Here is a 23,040-nt window from a genome sequence, read left to right as displayed (position 1 = left end):
GCTTTGAAATAAGGACCGATTAAAAATGTTTGTTATTGGAAACAGTAACATGGCAATTAGAGGAAATAAACAAACTGCGAAAAAGAGAATAATATCTTCAATGAGTTTATAGTATGGCATATCAGTTCAATGACATGAGAGAAATTCCAGACAAAATATATTTCAAATATAACTATTTATTTTAATCATTTCTTATATATTTAATATTTGTTCGTTTTTTAATCTATAAATAATTTTGTGAGAAGGAAATTCGCTCTACTCAGTATGAGTAACACTTTGTTCATTATTTTTAGAAATATTTTGCAGTTCTCTTGGCTTCCCTTCTTCATCGTCAAAAACTTTCAAATGTTTTACATGATACCATACGCCTGCATTGCAAAATGTACTAATACCCACAAAGAAAGCAGCCACCAGGTTTAATGTCAATCTGAAATTGAGAAGCAATTGCATTTGTATGGATTTAAAAATATTTTTCCTTATTCTCACCTTAAACTTGCTGCATCATATAACCAACAATTTCCTTTGTTGGTACATGTTTTACCCCATACCAAACAATTCTTGTCAAATATCCAACCATAAAATATTGGTGCCGGTACAAAACAAACCAACGAAATAAACATCATACCAAAACCCATTAGAGCCGATTTGTCTTCCGGTGAAACGGAACGCATGGTAATCAACAAATTGGAAGCTCTTCCAGTGGCAGCAAAGAATTTAATTACACACATTACAGCCAAAAATGTTATAAATTGTTGTGAACATTTGACGGGGCAAGCTCCGGACATTGCCTGACCTCCCATTCCCAAAGAAAGCTGGAGAATGAAATTGATAAATAAATTTTTTAATCCAATATATGTATATATTTTTGTTATTTACTTACATTTGTTATATTCAAATTCGAATTGTTGATGTCTTCAGTTGTTATCCTTTCAAAAAGTGGATTTTTATTCAATGTTTCATTGGACACAGTTGGTATGCAGGAACAATCATAGTATGTCTGGAAGAAAAATTGATATTTTTATTACAATATTTTAATCTGCATTGATTGAGAAATCTTTTAAGAAAGAATCAAAATATGCATTTGAAAAGTCATGGATGCATAAGAGACTGAGAATATGGAACTGTCCTTTTTTGATGCAGAATATTTAACAATGCGATCAAAGGTATTTGGCACCACTGTCAAAATGTTGCAATTAGGCAGGGACATTCAACTAATAATTTAAATACAACCTTGACTCCCGCTTGGTACCAAACGCGGTTTCGAACTAGTTGAAAAGTAACAAATAGTCAAAAAATTTAATTTTTAGGAAGGGAAACGATAAGTTCGCTTGAATTTGATTTTCTTTCCGTTACAGGAGTATAAATGCCCATGTTTTTATCCACTGGGAACCCCAAATATCTATTTTAGCAAATTCGGTCTGCTAAAACTTCAAAATATCTAATATGGGACCGTACAAGTCTATGGGGCCTATACCACAACGTGTGCCTACGCCCACAATTTTTGATGGAAAAGTTGTTAACCACGATGAACTATACTTGCTAATATCCAATCTTAACCGAACTGAAAATAAACAACTAAGAAAGTATCAGTCTGCTGTGCCGACAGAGATATTCCCTCAGCCCGGAACTAAAGAAAATAAGCAAACACTATTTCTCAGGAATTATATCTCAGGAAGTATGGCCTTGTACCGGTTTAACTAGGGCCGCATATAAAACATTTTGCCAATATTTTATAAACCATCTCAGACTAGACCTTAAACTGCACTCTTTCTAAACTTTGTGTGGGAGGTACCCGGAAGAGTGGTCCGATATTCGGACAAAATTCGAGGCTGTAAGAAATATATCATGCACAACATTTGGACCAAATCGGTTTCTTCCTTCAAGTGTTACCTTACGTACTACCCAGTTTAGTTGTTACCGGCTGGCTTTTTTTGGCGATTTTGGGCCAGTATCTCAGAAAGTGTGGCCCTCGAATAATTTCGCTGATATAGTTCATATTCCAACATGACTAGATTAAACAAGTAAGGACGGCGTTAAGTTCGGCCAGGCCGAAATTTTTATACCCTCCACCACGAGTTGTATTGAAGTAAAATGGAACAATTAGTTTCCTTTCATTAATGAAGAAGACTAAATACAAATTTTCAGCAAGTTCGATAAAACAATGTGGCTAACCTTCAAAATATCGAAATTCAGGAGGTACCGTTCAATGGGGGCCATATCAAAACGTCGATCTATACCTACAAATTTCTGGCGGCAACTTTTTAGACTCAAAGAAGACTATATAAAGGCGAGGGCCTGTACCGACAAGTTTCTGGGGGAAAGTTTTGTACCCGCAACTTAGTACCAAATTTCAGCCATTTCGGTATGATAATGAGACTAAAACCTTCAAAATACCGAAAATCGTGTGGTACCATTCTATGGGTGTATATCAAAACGTGGACTGATATAGCCCATTTGCAATACCAGACATCATAGGAGTAATAGAAACTTCTCTATATCAAATTACAAAGCCCTATCAGCTGCCGAGCTGTATGTTGATTTCAACAGACGGATGTACGGTCCGACGGACATGATCAAGAATATATATACTTTATACGGTCTCCGATGAATATTCCGATGTGTTACAAACGGAATGACAAATTTAATTATATCCTCCATATTATGGTGGGGGGTATAAAAATACGATGTGCAATTTGTGAACCAATTTAAAACTCCCTGCGAGAGTTATCTTGTGGATATGCCACTTTCGTTGGTGCCGAAGCTGATCTATGCCTGGAAGTAATATTACCATATCCAAAGTTATGACCAATTCCGTTACTGCCTTCGATATTTATCGTGCGCACAATTTTACCAAACATTTTTGAACTTTTGTGGGGAGTGGACCAATATGGCCATCTTCGCACTTAAACTATGTACGTTTGGACAAAATATTACGAATTCAAAATTTTGGTCAAGTTTCTGAGATAGGGTTTGGCCAAAATATCCTTGAAAAAAATTTCAAGTCAAAATCCGGGGGCTCGATTTTCACCGTAGACATATGGTCTAGTGGACTTTTTTGCTCAGTACAATCCCAATAATTAGAAAATCCAGGCGCCCGTGGTGGTGTTCAAATCACCCCACCCTAGTGCACAGTGGTCCCACTTGTATGGGAAGGTGCGATAAAAATATTTATAATCGTCGGACCAATCTGATTTTTTCAGTATATGCTAAAAATAAGTAAAAACAAGTAAAAAAGTATCAGTCGGCTTTGCCGACAGAGATATACCCTCAGCCTGTGCAAATTGAAACACATTTTTCACAAAAAACTTATGTATTTAGGGGGTTTCAAAATGTTGGTCGTATGAACCGACAAAAGTGTTGATTAGAATTAAAGTTAAAAAATTTTGCGGAAAAGGTACTTAAAGGAATGGACCGACATAGATCATAGGGGAGCCATAGGGGGTTTTTACACCCTTCGGGCTGTTTTCTCATAAAGTATGGACTAGCCCCTGAAACAACTTTTACCATCGTAATTGAGGCAGCGAATGTAAGTTGCTTCAACAAAAATCAAAGAGATTCAATAGCAGGTCTTAAAGTGAACTTATCCAAAATTTTGTGTGGGAGGTACGGGATTGAGTTGACAAATATAGTCCATATTCGAACCTGACCTATATCTGGTAGATATTATGAGAATGTGTAATGTATGGACCAAATCGGTCACCCCCATCAAGAGTTATCGTGCGCCCAATTTTTCCGAATATTTTTGAACTTTTGTGGGGTAGGTACCTGAAGGAGTGGACCGATATGGCTTATCTACGAACTTAAAGTAAGTTTGGAAACAATACTAGGAATGCCAAACTTTGGCCGGATTCGGCATTTCGGTTCGAGAATTATCTTGCGCTTCCACCCATAAACATGTTGTCATAGGGTTTGTTTTTCAACTATCAGGCTATTTTTTCAGGAAGTATGGACTTGCCCCTGAGGAAACTTCTACCTTCGTATAGGGGACAGTGAATACAAGATGTTACAACAAAAACCAAGGCGATTCGAGAGCAGGTCCTAAACTGAACTTTCCCGAAATTTTGTGTGGGGGGTACTCGAAGGAGTTTACCGAATGAGTCCATATTGGAACCTCATTTAAGTCTGGTAGAAATTTCATAATGTGCAAAGTATGGACCAAATCGGTTACTCCCTTCAAGAGTTATCGTACGCACAAATTTTCGGAACATTTTCGAACTTTTGTGGGGGAGGTACCGGAAGGAGTGGACCGATATAATCCATCTTTGAACTTGAACTAAGTTTGGATAAAATATTACGAAAGCCAAATTTTGGACCGAATCGGCAAATCCGTTCGAGAGTTATCTAGCGCTCCAACCACTACACACGGTGTCATAGGGTTTTTTGTAACTTTCAGGCTATTTTCTCAGGAAGTATGGACTTGCCCCTAATGAAACTTACAGCGTCGTATAGAGGACAGCGAATGCAACTTGCGTAAACAAAAATCAAAGCGATTCGAGTCCAGGTCCTAAACTGAACTTTTCCGAAATTTTGTGTGGGAGGTACCCGAAGGAGTAGACCGATTGAGTCCATATTGCAACCTCATCCAAGTTTGGTAGAAATTACACGATGTGCAAAGTATGAACCAAATCGGTTATTACATACAAGAGTTATCGTGCGCACAAGTTTCGCGACAATTTTTGAACATTTGTGGGGAGGTACCTGAAGGAGTGGACCTATATGGCCCATCTTCGAACTTTAATCGAATCTGGACAAAATATTTCGATACCCAAAATTTGAACCGAATCGATTGATCCGTTCGAGAGTTATCGTGCGCACCAGCCTGCCAGACAGACAGACGGACAGACAGGCAGACGGACGGACATTGCTAGATCTACTCAAAATTGTCTGAAACGGATATCGTACAAACATGCTTGGGGTCTAAAACCATTATTTCGATGAGGCACATTTTTGGTCGTATCAAAGTGTATATACCCTCTTTAGCCTAAAGGCTGAGGGTATAAATACTTTAGCCAAAAAATCATCAATATGGGTCCAGTTTTTCCTATAGCCCCCATGAACCGGTATCACCCGATTTCAGGTATTTTGAAACTTGTATTTACATTTTCGGCAATAATTGGCTGTACTTTGGTAATTGGGATTCCCAATGGTGAATACCCTTCTGCTCCAAAAATTGTGGTCTTAGGTCCAGGTTTCGGTATAGCTCTCATATTACGATACCTCCCGATTTCAGGTATTTTGAAGATTTTATCAACTTTTTCGGCCCGAATTGGGTGTAATTTGCCATTTAGAGTTCTCAATTATCAAAAACTTTCTGCGCCAAAAATTGTGGTCTTAGGTCCAGGTTTCGGTACAGCTCTCATATTACGATACCTCCCGATTTCAGGTATTTTGAAGATTTTTTCAACATTTTCGGCCCGAATTGGGTGTAATTTGCCTCATATTACGGTAACTTCCGATTTCAGGTATTTTGAAGATTTTATCAACATTTTCGGCCCGAATTGGTTGTAATTTGAAATTTGGAGTTCCTAGTGGTCAAAAAACGTCTCCGACTGGTATCGTGGACAGGAAAGTAAACAAATTATTCCATTTGAGGTCAGAATATTTCATGGTAGGGGATATAATAAAGTTCGGTGCGACCGAACTCTACATTTTTATATGGTTTTCATATTATATGTAGCACCATACATATATCAAAAATATACAAATGTAAAAAAATTCACTCATAAGTAGATCCCTTAACAAAAATGTCTAAATCTTTAAAGAAAAAAACCAAAACAAACAATTAAAACACAAAACCAAGAAGAAACTGAGAATACAGTCATACGGCATATTCACTGAAACGACCAGAGGCATCATCAGTATTTTTAATGTCACACACGGAAATGCAAATATATGCAGCTGGAACCAATTTTTTTGTAAACCTGATACTACTTCGAACTTTCTTAAAAAAATTTGGGGAGTGGCGAAAGATGGCGAAGTTAGTAAAACTCAATTTCAAATTTGTGATTTCCAGCATATTTTATGCGAATAATGTGTAAAATTTTTTATGTAAAAGTAATTAGAAACCCTTGTAATAAAACTTCCATTTCGAAAAAAATTATTTTATCCTTTCAATTTTGAGTTACTTGCCTTGTAAGAAGTCACAACCTTACTGATGTTTTTAAAGGTTTTAAGAGATCATACGTAAATGTCAACTTCTTCTGTTTTTTTTTTTTAAATACCGCTATAAAATACAAAAACAGGCTGGAATATTAAAATAGGATATGTTTAGAGACAATTATATGTTAAGTTTCGACAAAAATATGTTAAGTTTCGAAATGCATTTCTTTGGACTTTTTCAGGGTAAATAGCTGGTCAATGGTGGATTTGCCAGGTCTAAAGCCGCATTGGCATGGCACAATTATTTGATCATAGGCATCTTATAAGCAATTAGGAGTAAACTTATAGTCCTTTAGTTCGAGTACACGGTCTTATCTCCTTTCTTGTTTACGGGGCACATGATGCTCAGGTACCAATGGTCGGGTATACGTTCTTCCTGCTAGATGGTGGTAACTAGCTGCTTCATACATATTACTGGTATGGTCGTCTCCTCTATTGAACATCTCGGCTGGTAAGCAATCGGGTGACATTGGATTTACCTCATTATTCATGGTCGGTCGATATACATTCAAAATCATCTTCAGGGATTTGACCTTGATATCTTCGTCGTCTTCTTTCCATATTAAGAGCACATTTCCTGTCTCAGTTACATTGTTATTCTCTACAGGAGGATGTGCCTGTACCAAAGCCATCACTTTGATCTTTCACTTTTTGGTAGAATTTTCGGACATCATTCAGGCACGAGGGGCAATAGAAAAATGTCTATTTCAAAGATTTCTTTTTTTTTTAAGTTTGACCTCTAACAGCACTATGAAAAACTGGTTTAATGAATTCAATCGTGGACGACACTCGCCAAAAAACGACCGTTGCGCCAGAAAAAAAATGATATAGAGACATCCTTGGGCATTTATTCCATCAAATAAAATTTGATATTGCATGAACACTTGGCCGCAAAAATGGGATTTTCTCCTTAGATCCAATCGCTGCAAAAAATTTGAATAAACACGATCGTGGTGCTTCAAACGACATTTATAAGATCGTCACTGAGATGAATCTCGGATCGATGCTCACAAGCCCGAAATAAAATAGCAAACGACCGTGGGGGTCCACGAAGGTGAGCCAAATCCAATGAAAGTTGTTTATTAAAGAAGCAATTGGAAGCATATGGTCGCCTGTTTCTTTGTCCAAATTGACCATGTGGCTACTATATGGCTTGAGAAACGTACGATGGTTAATTCTGAGTGAAACGCTATAATTTGTTTGACTGAAGTCTCTGGTGAAAATCGAAAAACGAACATGAGAAGACGAATCATTGTACACCATAACAATGTGAGCTCTCACACATCGATTCAAACAAGCTCCTGTGTGACCGAACAAAACGTGGAATTGATGGGTTAGCCGCCGTACAGACCTGACTTGGAACCTGATGACACATTAAGAACAAAATGCATAATATACGATTTACGTCGCCAGAAGATGATGTTGGAGCATTCAATAGCCATGTTTTGGAGGTGTCTCAATCGGAGTGGAAAGTGTGCTTCAACAATTGCTTTGAGCGAATGCAAAAGTGTATAAATAATGCTGGAGACTACTTAAGAAAACAACAGGCCAGAAACGTTTCTAGTTTCTAGTCTAGTGTTTCTCTGAATTTCCCGAATATTGGGCCACAGATATTATCCTTTCCAATTTTTACATTAAAATCGTCCAAATAATTTTAATACCATAGGCAGCTCTACGGTCATATGCTTCTTCGAATCGATGGTAATATATGTATTAGGGTGGGGCGATTTGTGTGGAAGGAAAAAAACCTTAATAAGCCCTTCGCGTTTCAGATTCCTGGGATTGAACTGAGCAAAAAAGTCCACTGGACCATATATCTACCGTGAAAATCGAGCCTCCCGATTTTGACTTTAAGTTTTTTATTGACGTTTTTTAGATATTTTGGCATATAACAGCCAAACCATTGAGATTTTCGACCCAACACACAGACAAAAATTGTAGCCAAGACAGTAATTGAAAAATCTCTAATACATCGCAAAAGCATTGGAACGCTCAGTCAGGCAGTTTTGGCCTTAAGAATGTGCCATGTTTTCGGAAAGTGTCGATAAATGACATTGTGCTACAAAATTTCTCATAATTTTCAAAAATATAATGTTTTTTTATTTTGTTCAATATTTATTTTGAAAATTGTGAGAAATTCATTTATAGTTTTTTGTGGGGTTTTTCAGACTTAAACCACTATAACATAGTCATTTGTTAGCCGATTTGAACAAATAGTAGCTTATTCGAAAGATATTATTCACTCCTTTAAATGGAAGAAGGATCAATAGAAATCTGTTGTGAAAAAAGAAGATCTGCGCGTTTAAATTTGAAAATATAAGAAACGCAGATGTTCACTACTTTTAGTGTTATAAAAAAATGAAACGGAGTTACCCAATCGAAATAAAGACATTTTCGTTGTCCATGGATTCCAACACGATAGAATTTTGCATCCGAACGCTTGAATAATTTTCTGGTCAAATTTTGTAGCACAATGTCATTTATCAACACTTTCCGAAAAGTTTGCACATTCTTAAGGCCAAAACTGCCTGACTGAGCGTTCCAATGCTTTTGCGATGTATTAGAGATTTTTCAATTACTGTCTTGGCTACAATTTTTATCTTTGTCTTCAATTATCTAAAAAACGTCAATAAAAAACTTAAAGTCAAAATCGGGAGGCTCGATTTTCACGGTAGATATATGGTCCAGTGGACTTTTTTGCTCAGTTCAATCCCAGGAATCAAAAACGCGAAGGGCTCATTAAGGTTTTCCAATCGCCCCAGCCTAAAATGTATGTATATGTTTGGTCTGTCCGTCCTTGTCTTCAGTGTGAGGATGAGTGTAAAATACGCTGCTGCTGAAAAAGTTACCTTTTTCAGTATTGTAACAAAGCCTTCATTCACTGGTGTAAAGCTTGAGACCAGCTGTTTTATAGCCCAATTATGTCTTTTAATACAGTGCGTCATTTAAAGGTGTTTTTGAGACGCATTTCCCAATTCATTGTATTTCTTGTATGGCAGCAATATCGACTTTGAATTTTTAATGCATAAACTGCACTTTATCTATAAGGAGTGCGAACATTCCAGGTGCAGATTTGCACATCATTGTCCTTGAAATTTTTGCGGAGGTCGTCAACTTTAGAGGGATTTGTTTTTTTTTTTTATTGTTTTTTCATAGTACGATGATTTTTGGAATGGAGAATTACCAGCCTAGCGCCCAATCCAAGTTTCTTATGGGTAAACGCGCGGCACATTATACATACATTTATCGGTTGTTAAAGGCAACTCTCCAGGTGATACAACGGGTAGGCCATTGTCCACTTGGTTTTAGACCCCAAGTATGTTAGGACGAAATTCGTTTCAGACAATTTGGAGTCGATTTAGCCATGTCCGTCCGTCCGTCTGTCTGGCTGGTGTGCACGATAACTCTCGAACAAATCAACCGATTCCAAACTTAGTTTAAGTTGGAAGATTGGTCAGATCGGTCCTCTCCTTCGGGTACCTCCCCCACAAAAGTTCAAAATTTGTCTGTAAAATGGTGGGAACGTTAACTCTTGAATGGAGCAATTGATTTCGTCCAAACTTTGCACATAGTATTATTCCTTCCAGAAATATATCGGTCTCGAATATTGACTATATCGGTCCACTCCTTCGGGTACATCCCACACAAAATTCGGGTTAAATGAATTCTAAAGCTCCTCTCGGCTCGTTTTGAATTTTTTTTTCAATAGGTTGTCCTTGCGGCTCCCTTTACGACGGTACAATTTTTTCTAGCGAAAGTGCATATTTCCTGAGATTTTGGCCTAAAAGCTTCAAGAAACCCTGAAAGCACCAACTAAAATGGCAAATCCTCATTATAATTCTCGCAGGGAGTTTCTGTTCGGTGCAGACTTGGCACATCATATTATTTCATCCAGTTATGTATCAGGTTGGAATATGGACTATATCGGTCCACTCCTTCGGGTACCTCCCACCCAAAATTGGGAAAAAGTGAAGTTTAAGAGCTCCTTTCGCATCGTTTTGATTCTTTTTCAATAGGTTGTTCTAGCGGCCTCATTAACAACGGTACAAATTTTTTCCAAACCGCTGCCGGCACACACTAAAATGCAAGATAACTCAAAAACGTTTTCAAAAATTTCTTCCAAACTTAGTTTAACGTAATTTAATATTTCGAGTCCTTTATGAAGAAGTTTAGTTACTAAAAATGTTAGGTATATATCAATGATTTGCTCTAGCGTCATTACGATACGTACAAATTTTAAAGCAAGCTCGTGATACAAAATAAATATATTTTATATACGGCATAATTATTGTGTTTGCTTTGGTTTTGTTGTTCTTTTTTGGTCAGTGGCTGAGGGTATATCTCCGTCGGCACAGCTGACTGAACTTTCTTACTTGTTACACGTTAAGAATGACACGAATCATTTAATGGAAATAAATATCTAAATTTCATTATTAGATCCTATAAATTTCTAACAACTAAAAAACGTTAAGTTTGGCCTTATCGAACTTTGATATATTCTGAACATATGTATATGGTATAATTATTTATTTTTTTCTGTTACGAAAGTACCAATGCCCACAATTTTAGGTGTATAAGTTTTTTGCGCTAGTTCGCTTAAACTTCAAAATACCTTAAATCGAGCGGTACAGTTATATGAGTGGGCCTATCTATGTCCACAATGTTTGATGGAGAAAGGACATTAAATCTTGCCGGAAAATGTAGATAAAAAACCAAAAACAAAAAACCTACATACCTTAATACCATTTGAGTCCATGTGTTCCCTCTTGCAGCCAGCATGACAAGGTGATATATATGTTATCATATCTTCTCCGCATACGGGCATATAGCGTACATAATCACAATGACAAGCACTATTGCAACCCAACGTTGTAGTCAGCATATTGCTACAGAAGAAATAAATAACACATAATAAATTTAATGGCAAGTCTGTAGAAAAAAGAAAAAAAAAAATATTGCAACCATTACCTATCATAAGAATTGTTAATCAATGATACATCATTACCCGAACAGCCAATAAAAGCATAAGCAATCATACCCGACATGGTAATGATATCGACCAAAATATTCCATGCAGCTAAATAACGGGCTCTTGGTTTATACTTTGATATGATAAAGCCGGATAAGAGAATGGCTATGGCCGAAAATGCCAAGGCAACTGTGCCGGTTACTATACTAAAAATATAAAAAAGAGAATTTTCAAAAATAATAAAATAAGTTATTTCCAAAATTGTAACTAAATATGAATTCAATACAAAATGTTTTATTATTTATAGTAGATATGTAAATAAAATTACTTTAAGGAAAATCTAGTTTTTATAGCATTATAAATTTTATCACAAAATTTTGACCAATTATTTCATGATATTTACTAACCTTGAAGTGGCCGCTGATTGTCGATATTGAATTTCAATGTATTTAGCCGTAAATATCCAATATGGAACATAACCAAAGAAATAGAACACATTCGATGATGAATTAAATAAAATAATTTTGTTCTTGAAAAACATTTTAAAGGTACGAATCATATCGGAGAAGGATGCTTTATTTTGAATACGTTCAACTGATTGGCCCATATTCTCTTCTTTTGCTCTTAATTCGTGTACTCTTCTACGGGCAGCTGTCATTGGTAACTCCTTGGGGAAGAGGAACATTAAGAGGCCACAGAGAAATATTAACACCGCCATTATACACCAACCCATCCACCAAGCACCCAACCAACGTGAATCACGATTATTTATGATCGGTGTTAGGTAGGGAGCAATATAAATTCGTAAACAAATTGAGGCCAAAGTATAACCCAATGATGGACCCAATAAGCCAAAAAAGTATGAAATACCTAAATAAATTAGTAAAAAATATTTTGCTATTATTTAGTCTTTATTATCATGATGATGGAGAACTTACTTAACATAGCTGGGGCTTTAGCCTTTTCCGTATTATCATCCATATAAGAAACACCCAAGGTGTAGTAGAGCGAACCTCCAACTCCAGCCACAAATTGAGCTATAAACAATAATAATTGCGGCAAAAGACTGCCTTCACGCACTTCACATTCCACACCAGTGCCATCATCACGACATAGAATTTTTTGCCGTTGCTCTTCTAAATCTTTCATGGAAATATCTATATCCGATACTGCTCCATACTCCTTTGTTAGACTCAGAGCATCATCTCCAGGACCATACATAAAATGCGGTGTCACCGTAAGCATACAGTAGACGACAAGCGTTAACAAGCCTACAAGAAAAACGGATAAAATGTACGATATATTAAATAGGGTAATTAATAAATATGTATGACATATTGGGTATGAACTAATCCTATATATCGTCACCCTAAATACCCAAAGACGTAACTAACAAAACCACAAGCAGAATTTTGGTGGAGAGCTAGGGTTTCCTATTAGAAGTAATTTCCTAAAAGTCCCCATCGATACCATATGTGCAAAAGAAGTTATTCAGGGCAAAAGGTAATATTTTGGAGGCATTATTCAGTTATTTGCATTTTTCTCAAAATGACAAGACTCTTTTATGTCATCAAAACATCAAACATTGCTATTTTACCAGAATTGATAGAGTCGATGCAAACCAACTAAAACATGCAGGAATTTACATTAGGAAAACAGGAAAACGTTTATGCAAGGAATCGGGAGATACAGACTACGGTTCATAGACTCCGAATCCTACTCGCAGTACTATTTGAGACTAGGAAACTCATGTTTGGCCTTTACAAAAACATGGTCGAACAAATACATCAGAAAACATTGTCAGAAACACACTCTCAGAAACTTTTTGCTAAGTCCTAAAAAAAATAAAATTAAAAAACACCATGACTTTGGTTCAGGAAGCATTCTCTACTTTTGATAAAATGTTGCAGAAGAAACGTTAATAATTTCTTAATTTTACGAGTTTTCGGATCCGGAAACATCAAAAACTTAGCTGGACGCCGTTTTTGATATTTATTGGAAAATGAAGTCAAATATTTTTACACCCTCCACCATAGGGTATATTCAGTTTGTTTTTCCTTTTGCAACGCATTGAAATAATCACATTCGACCCTATAAAGTATATGGGGCTTTCTGAGTGAAATCGGACACTTTTTGAAGATGAGGTTTTTGATTTCCTTTATTTTTTGCTGTGGCGATGCTGCTCATTAGCAAAACATTTAAGTATATTTTCAGATTTGTTTTGACTAACGGTTCCAGGGATATCGCGCCTTGAAAAAGTCAAATTCTGTAAAAACTACATGCAATGAAATACTCACAACTTCTTTAATATTGGTCCAATTTGAAAAACTCTTTTTTTGTATGTTTTGTTGTTTTATCAGCTATTTAATAAAAAATAGCAAAAAATTTGCACAGTGGGCTTGGATGCTATTTTCTCGATTTAATATTTAAAATCAGTTTTTAAAGATGTTCGACCCCTTCGATTTTCTTTAATTATTTTTGTATTAAACTACGTTCAATTACAAAAATTTTAAGTCCTATGTGGTAATGGGATTCGGACGATTACTATTTTTTCTGATTTTTTTTAAATTATTCGATACAATTTTTCTTTTATTTTACCGAACAAAACATTTGTTATTTTACCAAAATAATACAAAATTACATTTTTATACATTGGTTTTGTTGTTTTATTTAGAAATTTATCTTAAACATCTTAAAAACTTCTTCATTTTGCGATTTTAACTTCATTTAACTTCTTCATTTTAATTTTAAGAATGGGTTTGTAATTAGCGTACCAGCATTAGTGGGCATTACTGAATGGCGTTTTTTTGTGCCTGCGACAAATTTAGCCACTTCATATCTCAAATTCACTTTCGTGTTTAAATAATCACCTTCTTGAGAAAATCTTACTTTAATAATTGGTATATTATTTGCTCGGATGCCTATTCATGTAATACCAAAACCGTGTTATTTTATTATCAATTTATTGAGCTTATTGTTATTGCTAATCCATTTTCAAAATAGAAAAATGACGCACTTTTTAAGATGTTTAAGATAAATTCCTAAATAAAACAACAAAACCAATGTCAAAAAATTTAATTTTGTATTGTTTTGGTAAAATAACAAATGTTTCACACGGATATAAGAGAAAAATTGTATTGAAAAATTTAAAAAAAAAAAGAAAAAATAGTAATCGTCCCATAGGACTTAAAATTTTTGTAATTGAACGTAGCTTAATACAAAAATAATTAAAGAAAATCGAAGGGGTCGAACATCGTTAAAAATGTATTTTAAATATTAAATCGCGAAAATAGCATTCAAGCCCACTGTGCGATTTTTTTTGCTATTTTTATTAAAACAACAAAACATACAAAAAAAAAGTTTTTTCAAATTGGACCAATATTAAAGAAGATGTGAGTATTTCATTGCATGTAGTTTTTACAGAATTTGGCTTTTTCAAGGCGCGATATCCCTTGAACCGTTAGTCAAAAAAATCTGAAAATATACAAAAATGTTTTGCTAATGAGCAGCATCACCATAGCAAAAAATAAAGGAAATCAAAAACCTCATCTTCAAAAAGTGTCCGATTTCACTCAGAAACCCCCATATATATTCTATAACGGTTGTATCGGTCCTCGTTTTGGTATAGCCCCTAAATAACAGTAACGCGCTATTTCTGGTATTTTGATATTTATGGCTACTTTTCTGGCCGAAATACCTTTAATATGACATTTAGTGTTCACAGTGACCAAGAAACTTATCCACCAAAAATTATGGACATAAGTCCACGTTTTGGTACCGCCCCCATCTTAACAGTACCGCCCTATTTTTGGTATTTTGAGTTGTCAGCTACATTTTCTGGCCAAATTATCGTTAAAATTTCGAATCACGAAATTTCTCCACCAAAAGCTATGGAGATATATCTACGTTCTGAAATAGTCCTCATATAACGATACCGCCAGATTTCAGGTATTTTCAAGTTTTTTGCTGGCCGAATTAGCTAAAATTAGGTATTGGGGTTTCCAGTGGTCAAAAAACATTTCCACGTAAATATGTATAAGGGCATATGAACTTGCAGACAAAAAAATCGAAACGGTTGAGGAATTTATCCTAATGAGTGTGAACGTTCCGAATGCCTACGTTTTGTTAATAAATTTTATTTGGATTAGTGGGCAAAAGGGTTGCACTTTTGCGGAGAAGGTACCTGAAGGAATGGACCGACATCCATATTGCAAGTGGACCTTATTCTGAGAGATCTTCCTTTCGATAGTTATAACCCCCACCAGCCATTTTAGTTGGTCACCGTATAGTTCTTTACCATTGTGTCAGGAAGCATGAATTTGACTATAGAAAGTAGAATATCGCTGTAAACAAGACCACAAGGAGTGCCTTTGGTAAAAATGCCTAAAGGCTCCTCGAACTGCTCTTAATCTGCAGTTATGTTGAACTCTTGTGAGCGAGATACCCGAAGATGTTGCTGAAAAAAAGATGTCACAAAAAAAATCGCCGGAGCGCTTTTTAAATAAATCGTGATTCAAGTTGACATTTTTAAGGGATTTTAGGTTTTTGTTGTTTATCAATAGTTTGCCTTCTTGTGATTTCTTTTGTTTTAGTATTGTTCGGCTACAGGCTTTTTTATAAATAAAAAGACTTGATGTTCTATGTTTTCAAGTTTTCTTTATTTCCAATATTTCGATTGGAGTCTGCAATCATCTTCAGGGAACTACAATAATTGCACATTACAAAAGGTTTGCTTAAGAGGAATAAAAATAAAAACTTACTTAAAGGAAGTAATGGATGTTTACTGCCCAAAACACTTTCTTTAACTAAAGTTTTGTGAATCTGTATTTATTTACTAAGTGTCTGTAACTTTGAGCGCAATTGTCAGTGTCTGTTTTATAGTTTAATCGTTTGTTTGTAGGTGTGTTGATTATGTGTAGCATCTCGAGAGTGAAGCGTTTGTGATAGTTTTTCTCTTGAGCTAATATTTTGACGTCATCGAAATCAGGGACGTGTCCTGTGAGGGTGCAGTGCGCCCCTAGCGCAGTTTTTTGCTCCAGGGGTTTGTTCCGGGATTTATGGTCAGATTTATGTGATGATGTTCTGGTCTTTAACTTGGTTTTAGTGGCAAGTCCTATCGAAATGGGACTAAAAAAATGCTGTAGCTATGAAAATTCTCTACAATATTGACTCTTATGATACCTTCGTAGTTTTTACCGTCTCCTTATAAAACAATGCCATGACTGCAATTTCCAAACTTAAACTTATATATCTCAAAAATGGTACAATCTAGGAAAAAATTACGAGATCCAGTCTTGTAGAGAATTTTCATAGCTAAAACATTTTCTTTAGTCCCATTTCGGTAGGACTTGCGGTTTCCAAGCAAAATCGTGAAAACCTAAAAACCCTTAAAAATGTCAACTTGAATCATGATTTATTTAAAAAGCGCTCCGGCGATTTTTTTTGTGATATTTCTCATCTATGAAAATTGTAGTTTCAAAATCCGCAAAAATTTCCCAAGTGTAAGCACCTTCCAATTAAATTTGGTTCAAGAGCACCGTGAATTTGTGGAAGAAGTACTAAATTTTGAACCCAGTGGAGTGAACCGATATTACTTAGCAGCTTCTCTCAAAAAGAGTATTCAAGCAAACATTTTGAAAATATTCCTTACAGAACGTGTTAATGAAGTAGATTTTCACTTCAGAACAATATAAGACTACTTTAACATTTTCAAAAAAAAAAAAAAAAAATAAATAAATAAATAAATAAAATTATTAGAAAGAGAGAAAAAAGGTAATAATTTGTTAAAGTAGTTCAACAAATTTTACTCCACCAAACCATTTAGGGCTTATTTAAACCAAAGTAGCATCTGTTGGCCAATACAATTCTTCTTTCACAACTGATGTTATTTGTTGTGTTTATGGCGTTGCCGAGGTAGACGAAGTCTTTTCCTACTTCAAAATTATAGGAACCAACTCCCACTGTTGGTACGAGCTCTGTGGACTCATTGCCCGTCGACACCATGGACTTGGTCTTCTCGCCCTTTACCGCCAGACCTACTTTGCAAGGATAATAATCGACAAAAATATGCTAGGTGTCGATCTGCATCACTTGGGTCTTCTCCAGGATTTGCAGCAGTGTAAATATCGGGTCAATGGTGAATTTGCCAGATCTAAAGCCGCATTGGTATTGCCCAATTATTTCGTTGACCATAGGCTTTAGTCTTTCGCACAATAGCCTTGACACTATCTTAGTAATCAATACGGAGCAGACTTATGCTCCTGTAGTTAGAGCACACAGTCTTATCTCCCTTCTGGTAGACGGGACACATGATGCTCAGGTTCCAATCGTCTGTTACGCGTTCTTCCTGCCAGATGGTGCTAACTAGCTGATGCATACAACTTATCAACTTGTCTCCTCCGGATTTTGCCTTATTATTCTCCAGCAGGTTTATTGCTGCCTTTATCTCGACCGGATTGGATCTGTGGTATATTCGTTGTCTTCGCTAGTATTGGATGACAACAGTTTGGAAAAATGTTCTTTCCATATCCTGAGTACGCTTTCTGTATTAGTTCCCAAATTATTTTGCTGGTCTCAACAGGAAGATGTGCCTGTACAAAAGCCATCAGTTTAATGTTTCACTCGGTAAAAGAACTTTCGGACTTCATTCTTGATTTTTTCACATTACCGCTTTCCCATATCTCCCTTTTTCCTGCGGAAAAGACATTTCACTTTTAACGTTGTTGTGATGCTTTTCCCAATCCATCGTATTTCCTGTATGCCAGTAATGTCGTACATTGTACATTTTAAGTACATCTGCCAATGCGGGAACTGGACCATCTCTAAAAAGTGTGCGAACATTAAAACGTTTGAGTTTTCTTTTCTTTCGTTTTTTTTCATAGTAGGCTGCTTTTTCTATGGGAGGGTTACTAACCCGACGCTCAAATCCAAGTTTTGAACGTTCTTATGGTTGAATGCGCGGCACATGTTAGCTTACTACCTTTAACGCGTAGTAAAGGCAGTTCCATGCACGTCGGGCCGTCCGTCTGTGGTAATCACTCCTTATAAAAGGGGGCTATTTTTACGTTTTCAGCTACACTTTCACAGTAGCTACAATTTAGCATTTTGGGTTTCTCCACCAAAAACAATAATCAGAAGTCCATGTTTTGGTATAACGATACTACAGGTCAAATCCCAAGATGGGCTATATCGGTCCACCTTTTGGTATAGCCCCATATAATGGTACCGCTCGATTTCAGGTATTTTGACGTGTTTAGCTACATTTCTCGGCCGAATTAGCCATAATTTGGCATTTGGGGTTCCCATCGAGTAACTCCTTAATCACACATTATGGACATATGAGGCACACAGCGCCAAAAGACTATAAACTGACTATAAACATCTAATAGGAACCCTTTGAAATAAATATTAAAAACTCAATATTGCCTTGTATAACACTAGGTTATACTACCTGCTAAAGCAATGCAATATGGAGTTTTTTGGTATTTATTTCAAAGGGTTCCGCCTAAATCCTTATAGTCAGTTTTTACATGTTGGTTATGGCCCCGGCGCATACGATCCGTTGCGAGTCGCGTCACCCGTTAAAAACAACAACCACATGAAAAATATGTAAGTGATGCCAAGTTTGTTCTTGAAATTTTCATGTGGTTGTTGTAACGCAACGCCGCACACTGGTCGAAACCACTGATCTAGCGGCGCAAAAGTAAAAAAATCGAACTATAAAATTGCGAAATATTTTCCATTGTATCGATTACAGACACTTCGCAGACAAAGATTTTGTTTTTTAATTTTTGTTGTTGTAAATATTCACTCAGTTATTCACTATCAAATGCAAGAGTTTTTGTTGCATCAGATTTTAAAAAATTCTTGCAAAAAAATTAACTTCATATTTGTTTAAATGTTAAATGCATTCGTAATGAAACTGGACAAGATTTATATTCAATTAATAGCAGAAGGTGAGATTTAAATTATAAAAATTAGTTTGGGGTCTGGAGGTACTTAGTTATATAGCAATAAATTTTCAAAAAATTCATTTTTTTTTGTGTTTTTATGGGTTGTACGCGCTTGTTCCATAGAGTGCATCTTGTAAACTTAGCCGAACTTAGGTTCGATTATTTTTTGGGGAAAGAAATTGGACTCTCTGGATACGGAATAACCACATTTGGGCTGCAAATATTTGCAAATCTTTTGATGACTGCACTTTTAAAAAAAGGGATTTTGCATGAAATTCAAACAAATTCAGCTGTGCATTTGTATGGGAGCTAAATCAAAATATGGACCTATCTTGAGAAATGTTTGCAAGGAGGATTTCTACCCTCGGAGACACTATAATACCATATTATAGCTAAATATGTTATTAAATATGGGATAACAAGTAAAAATTCATCGAATCGGGGGTACCATAAAAGGGGCTATATCGAAACATAAATCCGTGTTGGAAATGTTTTGTAAGAAGATTTTATACGCAGTGAGAACACGGAATGCAATATTACAGCCAAGTCGGTTTAAAACTGTGGTCATGATATTCAAAATACCTTAAATTGGGAGGTACGGTTACAAGGGGGCTATATTAAAACGTGCACCTATGTCCATAATTTTTGGTGAAATTATTTGTTGACCACTAGGAACCCTAAGTACGAAATTACAGGTAATTTGCTACGAAATTGTGGCTTAAATCCTCAAAATACCGAAAATCTTAAGGTACCGTTATATGGGGGCTATACCAAAACATCAGCCGATATTGTTCATATTTGGCCCATTATTACCCACAGTTACAAGCTGAGTTTGTGCCAAATTTCAGTGACGTATCTCAATACGTTTGCAAGTTATTAATTTCGCGCCGCTAGATCAGTGGTTTCGACCAGTGTGTGCCGGGGCCTTTAGGCCGTTTTGGTGCTGAGCGCCCTATATATAGGTCCGTGGTTTGTTATAGCCCTCATATAACCGGTATTTTTATGTTTTTAGCTACCGAATTAGCTGTAGATTGGCATTTGGGGTTAAACATTTTGCACAAATATTCATATTTTGGTTAGCCATCCTATTTTCGATTTTTCGAAAGGGACAAGTGGGCGTAAACACCCTTTGAAGTTCCTACTTTGTCTGAAACTAATTTCTGTGCACGTAGTTGTTGTTATGACCAGCGTTTTATGTTTAATTTGAAATTTATGATGACTTGAAAAAGTAAAAAAAAATTGAAAACACAATGGAAATCCAGATCTGGATGGAAGGAGTTTGGTAATTTTTGCTTTGGTGAAAATTAAAATAAGCTCATTTATTCTTTAAAATATTTTCTTTATACATAAATTTGTATGGTATTGAAAACAAACACAATTTATTTTTCCGCTACTTACCAAAACCCATCCAACGTGGACGATGTTTTTTGCCAGCATAATAGCCCAAAAATGCTGAACACAATACTTGGCTCAAATCATTGCCGATCATAATCATGCCCGTATTTCGTGAAGGTATTTTAAAGCGTTTTTCCAGTGTAGAAATTGTGGCATTAAAATAGGCACTTGCCATGGCAAAAACACAACCGACCATGCCATAGATAATAACGTAAGCCGTTTGATTAGCAAATCTGGGTTAAGGAAAAATGCACTAAATCAGCAACACAATAATAAATTTAATCGAAAGAAAATACTTTTGTAAAAAGGCTCCCTTTAAAAATCCCACGCCACATGTTGTATCTTTTGTTAAAGGTAATTCGGCATATATACGCTGCAATTCTTCGGCATCGATTGATTTTTGTGTATCCAAAAGTTTTTTACTCGATTCCGGATCATTCTCCACATCCTTGTCCGTTTTCGACATTTTTAGAAGGCTTATGTTTTTATTCAATATCACGTTTTCTTATAAAATATCACAAAACAAAATTATCACGTTTTTCTAACGCCACTCATTTGAGTCTAACAAAACACCGTCACTTGTTGTTTAATAACGACAACCGTCCAACGAATGATTGCAATCATTCTAAATTTTATTTTCTTAAAATAAAGAAAAGCGAATTATAATTGCAAAACCTTAGAGCTGGTTAGGGGCACCAAATCTTATCAGTTTTGTTTTATATGATTGTACTTTATATTTTATTGTTATTTATTCGATAATATTTACTTCACCAGAAAAACAATGATATGCACCCTACTGATTGGCAGGTGTAAACCATTTGTTGTAAATCTAATGGCGGGAGAATTTCATTGCTTAGGGATTAAATTAATGTGTTTACCGATCATTTGATAGGCATTTTTGCGGGTGAAGAAAATTTTGTTTATAGGTCGAATTAGCTTTTCATATTCATGGAAGCTATGTATGTGTGAACAATGAATTGTGAGGCCCATTAATGCTTTTTGTTTGGCTTCTTAACTTTATTACCGATATAATTTCAATTGGTCTAAATTAATTTGATTAGAAGTTGAACTGATAAATAGTTTGGCATAAAGTGACTAGGTCGTTTAAGCCAAATTGATAATAAAGGCTGATGAACTTTAATAATGTATGCAATATTTTCACTTTCGAAAAATCATAGCCCTTTTAATTTTGAATATTGAATGTTTAACAAGTACGAAAGTATCAGTCAGCTGTGGTGACGGAGATATACTCTCAGCACATGATACAAAGAAACACAACAATTATACCATATGTAACATATATTGATTTTGTATCATTGCTTGCAAATACGTGAAATCTGTACACGGAGGAACAAAAGGCCTCTCTAACATATCGACACCTCCAAATAATAGTATGCTAAGTCTAAACAGTGAGTTTTGCAGAAGAAGCTCTCAAAGTGTGGACATTTTTTGAACTTCATTACTATGCTAAGTCAATATTTGTTTATAACTTCTGTTCGGATTGACCGATCATTACCAAAATTTGACAGAATTTAAGTTAAAGGACGTTCGACACTCCCAAATAAAAGTTTGCTAATCTGAACAGTGAGTTCTGCAGGACAAGCTCTAAAAGTTTGGAAATTTCTTTGATCTTCAGTACAATGCTAAGTAAATATTTGTTTATAACTTCTGTTCGGATTGTCCGATTATTACCAAAATTTAACAGAATTTAAGTTAAAGAACGTTAAATATAAAAATGTAAAGAACTTGAAAACATGCTTAGTCGACTTAGCATACTATTGTTTGGAGGCGTCGATATGTCTCAAACATATTTTGCAGCAAACATATGTTTTGTTTGCAACCAGTACCAAACATAACCCAGCAAAATAAATTGGCAGTAGTGCAATGGCATGTTTTGATGCAGTTCAAACGGAGTCGTTAAAAAGGCACTCCAGTCCTCACATTTTAACCGCATTTGGATGCAATTCAAAGAATCACATCCACTTTTCACATTTTAACAACATCCGGATGCAGTTCAGCTGAGTCGTGAAAAAGGCACTCCAATTCCTCACAATTTAACAGCGGATGCAGTCCAAACGGAGTCGTGAAAAAGGCACTCCGTTCGCTACATTTTATTAGCAGTTGTTAGAGATCCCTACATGTACATAAATCAGTTTGTACATCTCTACAGGCAGCGGCATACATTTTCCAAAAATAGATAAGAGTGTTAACATTTCCAAACATTTGTTAATGCAAGCTAAATAATATTTAATTTGTGAACATTTTTCCGGTAACTCACGCGAAGAAAATTTCCCAATATTATTATTTCATTTAGCAAATGAAGCAAAAACAGTTTAGCTTGGGTTAAATGGAGAGCGGAGGAAACACGAATGTTTGCGATTGAGTTCAATGGAGAATTTTCATAATTTGTGTTAATGTAATAAAGTTCTTAATATTTTTGTTTTACACAAATAATAAATGCATTTTATTTGTTCTGGGATATTTTGTAATGCACACATTCCGCAGAATGCCTGCATCAAAACACGTGCTTTGGACTGCCTCCTATTCTACCCCAAAGGGTTAGTT

The 23,040-nt window shown here is 35.6% G+C and overlaps 1 protein-coding gene across 1 annotated transcript; it reads right to left on the bottom strand.

Moving 5' to 3' along the window:
• Window positions 1–156: 156 nt before the first annotated feature.
• On the bottom strand, window positions 157–21,102 carry LOC141406322 (solute carrier organic anion transporter family member 74D-like). Its single transcript, XM_073991614.1, has 9 exons — window positions 20,772–21,102; window positions 20,479–20,708; window positions 12,067–12,399; window positions 11,536–11,998; window positions 11,128–11,334; window positions 10,895–11,045; window positions 881–997; window positions 487–812; window positions 157–427 (listed from the first exon to the last, which is right to left on the bottom strand). Exons 1-9 carry the CDS (start codon window positions 20,939–20,941, stop codon window positions 256–258), a joined length of 2,169 nt encoding a protein of 722 aa, XP_073847715.1. The 5' UTR covers window positions 20,942–21,102; the 3' UTR covers window positions 157–255.
• Window positions 21,103–23,040: the final 1,938 nt, after the last annotated feature.

Source organism: Musca autumnalis, unplaced genomic scaffold (assembly GCF_047663935.1).
Source record: "Musca autumnalis isolate F117 unplaced genomic scaffold, ASM4766393v1 scaffold_5, whole genome shotgun sequence".
Lineage (NCBI taxonomy): Eukaryota > Metazoa > Arthropoda > Insecta > Diptera > Muscidae > Musca > Musca autumnalis.
This window is presented reverse-complemented; position numbering and strand designations above follow the sequence as displayed.

Bases quoted from the DNA above. Each gene is read 5' to 3' on its own strand.
- LOC141406322 (XM_073991614.1), bottom strand. From the start codon at position 20,941: ATGTCGAAAACGGACAAGGATGTGGAGAATGATCCGGAATCGAGTAAA. The intron at 12,400-20,478 runs GTAAGTAGCGGA...TTTTTCTTGTAG, and splicing joins TCCACGTTGGATGGGTTTTG to GCTTGTTAACGCTTGTCGTC. The intron at 11,335-11,535 runs GTTAGTAAATAT...TTATATTTTTAG, and splicing joins CAATCAGCGGCCACTTCAAG to TATAGTAACCGGCACAGTTG.